The sequence below is a fragment of the Sander vitreus genome, chromosome 5, assembly GCF_031162955.1.
Source record: "Sander vitreus isolate 19-12246 chromosome 5, sanVit1, whole genome shotgun sequence".
In the NCBI taxonomy this organism is placed as follows: domain Eukaryota; kingdom Metazoa; phylum Chordata; class Actinopteri; order Perciformes; family Percidae; genus Sander; species Sander vitreus.
The window spans coordinates 20,530,744-20,541,388 of record NC_135859.1 but is presented as its reverse complement, the minus strand read 5'-3'; the positions used below and the strand labels follow the sequence as shown (position 1 = coordinate 20,541,388).

The 10,645-nt window shown below is 41.1% G+C and overlaps 1 protein-coding gene across 1 annotated transcript; it reads left to right on the top strand.

Moving 5' to 3' along the window:
• Window positions 1–4,932: 4,932 nt before the first annotated feature.
• Window positions 4,933–10,391, top strand: plk2b (polo-like kinase 2b (Drosophila)). The gene is made up of 14 exons (XM_078250921.1): window positions 4,933–5,169; window positions 5,261–5,368; window positions 5,473–5,589; window positions 5,900–6,029; window positions 6,245–6,428; window positions 6,632–6,830; window positions 6,963–7,110; window positions 7,358–7,449; window positions 7,755–7,887; window positions 8,115–8,195; window positions 8,597–8,756; window positions 9,147–9,276; window positions 9,434–9,544; window positions 9,852–10,391. The coding sequence occupies exons 1-14, from the start codon at window positions 4,984–4,986 to the stop codon at window positions 10,041–10,043; spliced, it is 1,971 nt and encodes a 656-aa protein (XP_078107047.1). The 5' UTR covers window positions 4,933–4,983; the 3' UTR covers window positions 10,044–10,391.
• The last annotated feature ends 254 nt before the right edge of the window (window positions 10,392–10,645 follow it).

Here is a 10,645-nt window from a genome sequence, read left to right as displayed (position 1 = left end):
ATCTCACACCGGGAGGTTAGTAGGCCTAGTCCACCGTGCGCAAAGAAGCACCACAGTCAGACACAATGTTAACAGACATTACATAAGCGTGGACTACTCGAATACCAATTCTGGCTCTAGCTGGCATGAGTCTTGTATCGGCCAGTTAGCATACATTTGATAGGCGAGTATGAAGGTATAGGGCGGGATGTGGTGCTGACTCCCCTTTGACTGGAGGATCTGTGTGCGCAGGCTGCTGAGTGCGCAGCAGAGGGGCGGGTCAGGTAAACTGCACACACATGTTTGTGTTTGATTGTGTGTTAGAACCATACAGTATATGTTAAGAAGTTATCAAATGTACCAAATCTGTTCGCTACATGTGTGTATCCTGCTCGTAAGTAGGTCAATTATTCATTCGTTCGTTTACTTTTGAGTATTTTGCACCGTTGTTTTCCAAAATCCGAAATCCTAAAAAATATGTTGGCGTGTTTGAAAGTTTAAAGGCAGTTTAAATGTATAGTGGTGTTAACATAACATTTAATGAACGGACCTGTCGTTTCAGACAGTTTCAAACCATGAGGAGCAAACCCTTACATGTGTGCGCCCGCTTTACCAACTGAGCTAAGGTGATATTTTTGTCCAATGGAGACCGTTTAGTTATTTTTATTCTGAACAACTTTACACAATTTTAAGGTCAAAGCTTTGCAAAAATTGTTAAATGAAATTCAAGAGTGTGAGATATCCTGATGACAAATGTTTTACATCATTATATTTGACAAAATAACTGTATAATGTCTAAATGTATATTCCAATAATTTATTTTTCATAAAAGCATAGACATTAGGAAAGATATTCTTTAAACCTAGATGGTGACTGGTTTCTGTTGGAGCCATTTCATTGGGAACCAGCGTGTGACGCTGGGGTTGGGAAAGGTTTATTTAAATGTGGCCTAATTGGTTCAGCTGTGTTGCGCACAGCAAGGTCACAGTTTTTTTGACCATGGTTAAGTGTATGATAACGTGGTAAGATTAAAAGAGGAACTATTATTTTATTTGATTAGTTTACTGTTTATTTAAAATAAACGGATCGTCATATCCAACTTTAAGTCTGAACTCTTGGACAACAAGTTATTCATTGGCAATTGTTAGTACATAAAATGCACGCATCTACACCGATGCCACGCGTTAATTACCGACCAAACAAAGTTGAACAAAATTCACTGTGAGGGAGTGGGCGTGTTGATAATGTTTCTATTATGTGGCTGGTGCGAAACCGGAAGGAAACAAACATCCAAGAAGAAGACAGCAATAAAAATGTCTCACTGAGGAGATGACAAGATTTAGGAACTTCTGTCGGTAAGCGCCGATGACAAAATCCTCAGACAAAAACAAGGAACTGCAAGAGATTTATTTTGGACCAAATAACGAACGTGACCGCGATGTAATCCGTGTTATGTACTGCCTCCAGCACGCTCTACCCAGGCACCACCCCTTGCCAAAACCAACAAGTATTTCCAGACAGTGAGAAAGAGTCTGACACGGACAATCTCCTGTGCTACATGTGTGAAAGGGCAACTACTTATCCCCATTGATGTATTATAAGCTTATCCCTAACCAATCACTTACTAGTGAGTGTATATTTTCGGCTACGTCATTTTCAGTAGACGTAGAAGCACACCATTTTTTTCATCTGAAAACCAATGTATATGGGTGTTTAGTGGTCTTGTTGATGAATTCAGGTACAAATCTTGACATTTTAGGGCAAAGCTATTGCAATTTAATTTTTGCTTTTCTGTTATTTTCTGCCTGTTTTGCCTGCTTTCCACCCTTTCAAATACCATATGCTGCATGTTTGTGTGAAAACCAAGATGGAACAACTTGAACAGTAACGATAAATTGCATATTTTGAATGGCATATTTTGAAGCATAACTTGCTTTTTTCATTTCATTTCATTTTGCTAGCAAGAAGAAAATGGTAAGCCTAAAACTGTTAGTTTTTATGGAGAACTGCACCATCTTCTAGAGTACGTCAGTCTGAAGTGCATTTCGTTCATTGTTGTAACATAATGGATCGTGCACTATTTTTGTTCAGTGTTAGTACAAGATGAACAAGAAGCAGCAGGAGCAGATCAGAAGTTAAGTAGTGCTGAAGATTTTTGTTGTTGCATTGATCATTTGAATTTGTTCATAGAAATAAGCAGTTTTTAAGCTAATACTATACTAAAAACTAAAAAATATGATCAAAATATAATTTTTTTTAAATACGATTTTTTGTGCTAATGATTAATATATCTCTGACCTGTGTTTTTTGGAATAATATGTTTTGTTTATCCTTCCAGCTATATCTCACATAAAACATGTTATGCTAAAAGAAAAGTGGAATTTTACATGATCACAGATTAAACCCAGTTCACCACAGCTAGACAAGAGAGAACCCTGCAGAATCTGTCACTCAGACAGATTTTGTAAAACAGTTCCACTGACAGTGAGTGGGAGATCAGATTCAACGTTATAGTCACAGCACTCAAAAGACATGTTCATGTAAGACACATTTTACATGAACCATATGCAGAGATGTTTTCACAAAAAAATAAGAAATTGCTGTAGTGTCACGATTATTATACTGATATTATAATAACTTTCAATTTTGTTTGTAATTCTCCCTTTCAGTAGAACTTGATAAAGACTTATCTGCGATAGGGGGACTCTGATAGACAGATTAAAAAGACTTGTATTGTGACTTGTATTGACTTACTACTAACTACTACTTATGTGTTCCAGGTCCCTTATTTGCCCTCCAGTAAAGATCAGACACTGAACATTATGCGGTTGCTTGAGGGTTGAACAGGTCCCTTAGAAGATCTGGGATCAGGAGATGGAAGACTGAATAGTGAGCTGCAATTGTTTCAGAAAAAAATACATTCATATGTGGCCAAAAACTAGAGTGAAAATCTAACTCTGAAAACTGTTTTTCATGATTTCCCAGAGTTTAAATCTGAGTGTTTTGTATACAGGTGTGTTCTTCTGTTGGGTGCTGTAGTTGTATTTTACAGATTTCAGATTTGATTTTCCAGGTGTTTTCTCCTCTTTCTTCTGGTTTCCAGTGCGCACAGGGTTGGAGATTAACCCAATATTAGTGTCCTATGCCAGGAGCAAGGCCCGCTGGACAGTAGTGCACCTTTGTTAAAAAAGACTTCTCGAAGGTAAAACCTTTACAAAAAATATTGCTTTTCTCAAGCCTGATCAAAGTTAGCATATGACCCTATTTGTGACGTACAACAATGTGACAGCTTTCCTTGCTCCAGGAGTGGTGAGTTCTCCTATGAAGAATTATTTCTTTCCTTCCCTGAAAATCTTCTTATGTTGTATGAATCATATAGCATTACATAGCATTTGATTGCTAAGTGACTAATGTAACCTTTTCTGATTGGTTTACAGATGGGGGTCCTGGGTGAGAAGCTGTTGAAAGAGCTTTCTGAGGGTGCGTGTGTCATCACTAGTCGTTTTTCTTTCCCCAACTGGCCACGACAAGCGTCTGTCGGCTCCGGTCTTGACCAAACTTTTGCTTATGACTTTAGCAATGTGCACTCACACCTAAGAAAAGTACCGAAAACAGTGCAGTACTAAGTCACAGTCTCTCTGGGTTATTTTGTTTTTAGCATTGTCATTCTCAACAGCATGAACCCCTCCAGACACATTTCTGTTTTCTTTATAATATATTTAAAGGAAAACCAGACAAAGAAAACACATTTGTAGCAGGTAATCGTAAACACTTTGGGGAAATACATTGAGAATATCTGTCACGTGTGAGCACTGATCAGGAGTGCTCCTTTTGAACGATGTCTTTGAACATTGCAAGGATGAGAGGGACTCTGACTAAGCAAGATGTCATGATGATTTTGACATCAACCGACTGAGCCTTTGCCAATTTGCTGACAACCTTGTTATAAATACCATCGTGCACCACCAATATCTAGAATAATAGACACATTAGTCTGAGAACCATGGCTATATGTGTAACCCGTTGTTTGTCTGTTTGTTTGTTAGCAGTACAACGATATTTCAATCAAATTTGCTGGAAAATAAGGCCATTTGCCAATTCATTTTTATGAAAATTGTATTGACAGGGAGATACAATTTCTCTGGTTTTCATTTTACAAAACATTTGGTTTTGTTAAGATAACACATTTGGGAAATTGTGCAGCCTTGGTTGAGCAATCTACTCTCTGTATTGCATATCACGGAAACTAGCACCTGCAGTGACGCTGTCATTTGTCTAATTGTTCATACAGTAGGTCATTAAAATATACCTTCATCTGCAAGCTAAAGCACAAATCTTTCAGTATACTGCTACCTCTACAATGTTTCCACTCAAACTACTGCTCACTCTCCACCTAACAGTCTAATACAGTCTCACATGTCCATGCACAGTTGTAATACAGTATTAGTCTTAGACTTAGTCTACAATCTCCACCTGAGGGTGCTAGTGCTCCAAACTGAGTTTGGTGCAGAAACACAGGATGAGCTGAGCCTGAGTAGAATACAGATCATGTTTATCCTCTGCATAGTGGATATTTTATCGACCAAATGCATCCGACTTCCAACGCCTTGAATTCTAGTTTGGACCAAAATGTAAAATATCTTTTTTTCCATGATTCCGGATTCCATGAACAAAATACAGTAGGTAAACTGCAGAACATATGTCTCTGTATTATTGTTGTGAATGGCGGCAGGTGATAATAATCATATGAACCCTTAGAAATGATTAAATAACAGAATCCACAGGCTGTTTTATCCCCTTTGATGTCATGGACGTGCCATCTTTAACACCAATATAATGTACGTGCAAGGTAATTGACATCTGGCAGATCTCATGCTGTCATTTCACACCGTGACGTCAGAGAGAGGGCGGCAGGCAGGGAGGTGGGGTGGATGCCAGAGCATAAAAACTCGGAGACAAGCTTTCCGGACTGCATTCTGAGTGCGAGACAACTAACCACCGCTAATGGAAATACAGAGAAATATCGGGCCCCAACATACAAACAGCAGCAGCATGTGTGAATCGACACAGAGGTCGAGCGAACCTCGTCGAAAACGAATGGATGAGCGCAGTGCGCCCTCGGAGATGGCCAGGATAATCACTGACCCTGCCACTGGGAAGTGCTACTGCCGTGGAAAAGTTTTGGGAAAGGTAGCTCACGCATAGAGACTGTAGTCGACTTTTTGGATTTATCACGTAACCTGAAGACGCAGCATGTTAACAGTGTGTGTTCTTTTTCCAGGGAGGGTTTGCTAAATGCTACGAGATGACCGACCTCTCCACCAGCAAAGTTTACGCAGCCAAAATCATCCCGCATGCACGCGTCTCCAAACCTCACCAACGAGAGAAGGTAAGCGCGCGGCTCCGGCGCCTGTGCGCACTGGTGTGGCTAGACAGCAGATATCACAAAATTGCCAGTTACTATTGTGACCATTTTGTCTCTTCCCCTGCTAGATTGACAGAGAAATTGAGCTGCACCGAGCACTGCACCACAAACACATTGTGCACTTTTATCATCATTTCGAGGACAAGGAGAACATCTACATCCTGTTGGAATACTGCAGTAGAAAAGTAAGTGCTACTTGTCACATACTAAGGTCTCCAACAACTGTACCTTGTTCTTGCCACTGCTGTGTTATAAATTTGAATAACACCTGCATTGCACCTAAAGTCAATGAGGCAGCACTGGTATGCCCCCACTATAAAAGACCTCTAATGACATAATTAATGAATTGTATGGTACAGTAACTCTACATACCTCCCTACAGTTTTATGAGATTAAAGAAAATATTCTTTTTCAGAGGAAACTGTGTTTCTATAGTGATTACACTTTCAGGAAACATCTATATCATTCTCTTCTTTATGTTTTGTCTTTTTACAGTCGTTAGCCCACATCCTGAAGGCTCGCAAAGTTTTGACTGAGCCAGAGGTGCGTTATTATCTAAGACAGATTGTATCTGGGCTGAAGTACCTGCATGAACAAGAGATTCTTCACAGAGACCTGAAACTTGGTAAGGAATCTTCATGCAGCAGTGACACACTACAGTGCTGAGACACATTATGAACAATTGTAAAGATGCATTCTGTACAGTGAGGATATTTTTTTCTCATACAAACCCACTTCTTCCTCTGTTATCATTTCATCAGAGGATCCATGCAGTATTTAGCGTTTGATCCTGGGTTAAATATCAAGTGCTCATCATTTCATTCTTTTTCTTCCCGAAAGGTAACTTCTTTGTGAGTGAGTCGATGGAGCTGAAGGTCGGGGACTTTGGTCTGGCTGCCAAGTTGGAGCCTGCGGGAAACAGGAGGAAGACGATCTGCGGAACTCCCAACTACCTGTCCCCTGAGGTGCTCAACAAGCAGGGCCACGGCTGTGAATCAGACATCTGGGCCCTTGGCTGTGTAATGTGAGTAGGAAAACTGTAATTCACCATTAGATACTTAAAAGGTTTAGTAACGATATAAACCATTATTGAATAACAATCAGCTTGAAAAGACACATTGGCATCATATTTCATGGCCTTGTGCATTTCTGTTTTGCCTACAATCAGTCAGTATAATATATTTTTTTGTGAAGGGAATCACCTCACTTTTGCCCTTCCCGCTCCAGGTACACCATGCTGTTGGGCAGGCCCCCATTTGAAACCACCAACCTGAAGGAGACATACAAGTGTATTAGAGAGGCGCGCTATTCCCTGCCCTCCTCACTGTCGCCACAGGCTAAGCAGCTAATCACCAGTTTGCTAGCCAAGATCCCAGAGGACAGACCTAACCTGGACCACATTCTGAGGCATGATTTCTTCACACAGGTTAGACCCTATTTTCTCCTCCCTGTCTGTCTGTTCTGCTCACCGTCTGTCTCACTAAATGTCACTCTGTAGGAGTATAACAGTGAGCCCTTTCGCACCAGCCGCACACTGACCCACTTTTGTTCTCCATAGGGCTTCAGTCCAGAGCGTCTGTCAGCTAGCTGTTGCCATTCAGCACCAGATTTCCATGTCTCTAGTCCAGCCAAGAGCTTTTTCAAGAAAGCTGCTGCTGCGCTCTTTGGTGGGAAGAGAGACAAGGTCAAATACTACGAGACTCTGAGTGAGTATTACATCAACCACTGAGCACTTACAGTATGTACCACTTTATATGCCACTCGTCACACCAGTCAGTTATCTTTCGATTTATACAATTGTGGTTGCTACAAGAAACACTGTTAAATCTAGTTTATCAGACGATTGGAATCACAAGTTACATTTTATCCCATACTGCTTTGATATCAGTGTATGTAGCTGCTGGTTTAAAGGTCATGTTCTGACATGTTGTGTTCTTTCATTGCCTTTGCTAGATAAGTTAACTAAAGAGGAAGAGGAGATCTACAAACTGCAGCATGACCTGGAGAGAACTGTCATCAGCAAACAGAGCAAAAAGATTTCTGAGGTAAGAGATCATTCTTTCAACACAAAACAGATATTTACTTCACTTACTTAGAGTATAGGCGATGCCGAAGGCACATTATTCATGCAGCCATTAAATTAATAGGTAGATTTGAGATATCATGTTGAGGAGAATCCAATGTCCATCTTCATATCTACCAATTTCAGAGCAAAGCACTTATAAAAGCACTTATTTTTAACATTTAAGCCAGCCACTTAGAATCTGTGGGTGACTGCTTAGTCATAGTAGGAAGAGATTATCCAAACTTGCAGATTCTAAACCCTGTCGTCACTTATTCTCACCTTCAGAATGGAAGTCCACTTCCGCCATCTGCTGAAAGCCCTGGTGGCCCTGCAACGGAGAGTCAGTCCCCGACAACGCGAGATACCATCCGTCTGATTGTCAGGGGGAGTCTGGGGAGCTGCAGCAGCAGCAGTGAATGTGAGTTTACCAGCCTCGTTTCACACACACAGCCCAGTGATCACAGACAGAAATTGATGTTATATAATACTCTATTCTGACGTGTAAACTGTAAGTTAAACACAATCAATTTGATTAAGTGCAACAATGATGGAGAGATCTGATGCAACAGCTAGAGTGCAAAGTAATTTCTTGTACTGTACTGACATCACATCAAGCTAAATGAGCCTGTGATGTTGTTCCTAAAGGCCTGGAAGACAGCACGACGGGGAGCGTGGCTGAGACTGTTGCAAGCGTGTTGAGGGGATGTCTGGAGAACATGCCTAAAGGTGAGTTGACTTGTTGAAATGAGAGACCTGTACATGTAGTTGTTGATCAGATGATTACACATTGAACAGTTTCGTGATACAACTAAAGCTCATTATCTGTATTTGACCATGACATGTCTAAACAGAGAGACACGTTGATCAAAGGACTCAGAAAGTATATTTGCATTCATGTTCCATATTTTAGTTTTCAAAGAAACCCTCCCTGATTTTAAAACACCCAAATTTCCTCCCAGCTCATTCTTCGTGTTTCAAACAGTGAACCTGGAGGAAATTTTGGAGTTTAGTTATTTGCTTTAACAAAGTCAAGGATTGTTCATGGTTTCACAGTCAAGGTGGTTGGTTCTTTAAATCGTCCTTGTAATTGTATTCTAATCCTCCTCCTCTGTGTTTTCACCCTGCAGCCGACGACATTCCTCAGGGCTCAAACAGCTGCAGTCTTCAATGGGTGACTAAATGGGTGGACTACTCCAACAAGTACGGCTTTGGCTACCAGTTGTCTGATCACACTGTGGGAGTTCTCTTCAACAACGGCACTCACATGAGCCTCCTGCCAGACCGAAAGTATGCACTAGTCTATGCTTTCACAACACTCCACCTTCAGTTTGACAGTTATTAATCACTACATATAATTGAGATGGCTTGTGTAAACGTGCAAGAGTACATTACTTTGAAGAACCTGTTAGTGGTTTGACATAAGTACCAAATTGAAGGGATGGCTTGACTTGTTAGGTTTCAGCAGTCCTATGTCTTTACAGGCTCCATCTCAACCAAAATATCTTAGCTAATGTTCTCACTGACACCTAGACTGTTCTCAAGCAAGAGCAATATTTTCAGTCAAGAATAACAACAGATTTTGAATGTCAAGGAAATCCATTAATGTTTGGTCCATTTATGTAGTGTTTATTTGAGTGGTTGTGTAACTCTGTTATCTCCTTCTCTCCATCTCTTCAGGAACATCCATTACTATGCAGAGTTGGGCCAGCGCTCTGTCTTCCCCACTTGCGAGGTTCCTGAACACTTTGTGAGCCAGGTGACTGTCCTCAAGTACTTTTCCCACTACATGGAGGAGAACCTGATGGATGTAAGTAAATCTCTCTATCCCCCCCCCCCCCCCCTGTAACCTGTATCTCTCTTGCAATAATGTGTCTTTTGTCTTTCCATCCCTTGAAGCATTAGAAACGGTATCTTTCATGTTGCTGCCTGTCTAATCCGGCTGTGTTACTCTTTTGCTTTCTCAGGGCGGGGACCTGGGTAGTATGACGGATTCACACATGCCCAGACTCTACCTGCTGCAGTGGCTCAAGTCCGACCGCGCCCTCATGATGCTCTTTAACGATGGCACTTTCCAGGTAAAAACATGCTCAATGGTATTTTTTGCCTCCAACGGCGCCTTCCAGGCAGCTAACCTTAACCCTAAACATAACCATTGCCGCGCTGCCTGGAAGGAGACGTTGGTGGCAAAAAACACCAAAGACATAAAAACACACTATCACAGGAAACACAGCCATTGCTGCAGAGGAGCACATTTTTAATTGGAATGCATAACACAGATCAACAGAGGAGGGTTAGACCACAAATCAAATAAGTTTTGCCCAAAATTGATAGAGAATATTGATAGATAATAAACAAATAAACTTTTTTTTTTAATCTCTATAGATCAACTTTTATCACGACCACACCAAGATTATCCTGTGTTGTCAGAGGGATGAGTACATGCTGACCTACATCAATGAGGACCGCGTCTCCAAAACCTTCAAACTCAGCTCCCTGTTGACGTCTGGATGTCCCACTGACCTGCGTGAACGCATGGTGTACTCCCTCAACATGCTTCTGCAGAGATGCAGCTAATCTAATAATGTGTTTTGGATGGCGTTACACAGCCAAATCTACACATTGTGCTGCTGCAGTGCTGCAGTGGAACCAGGATTCGAAAGGAATCTGTGTGTTAAGGACAAGTTTGAGGATGGATCTGTGAAAAGTTAATGAACATTCCTTCACTGTTGCACCTTCATGACTCAGCAGAGGTGCAGGTGAAAAAAATAACACGGACAGACTCTGTGGATGGGGGAATGAAATGTAGCACAATGACAGTTACGATGGTAAAGGGCTGATTTGTATGTTGATTGTTGGAGGAAAGGAAAGACTGAGCATGTTGGAATGAGTATGTTGGTACGAATGTGAACCTCAGATGTTTGGGGGGGGTGAAAGAGGGATGTTTGGGAAGTAAAGACATACGCTGGGCTGGCACCAGTTTAAATGTGTATAGTATAGTTGATGCTGTTTTATAGAATCCATACACTGATGCTCTGAATGTAACCAGAGCTAGACTGTGGAAAATTGTAAATTATGTACAGTGTTTGTCACAGCCAACTTAGCAATGGAGACAAATGATTTGGATGCTACAAAGTTTGTGTGTGTGTGTGTGTGTGTGTGAGCGTGTGTGTGTGAGC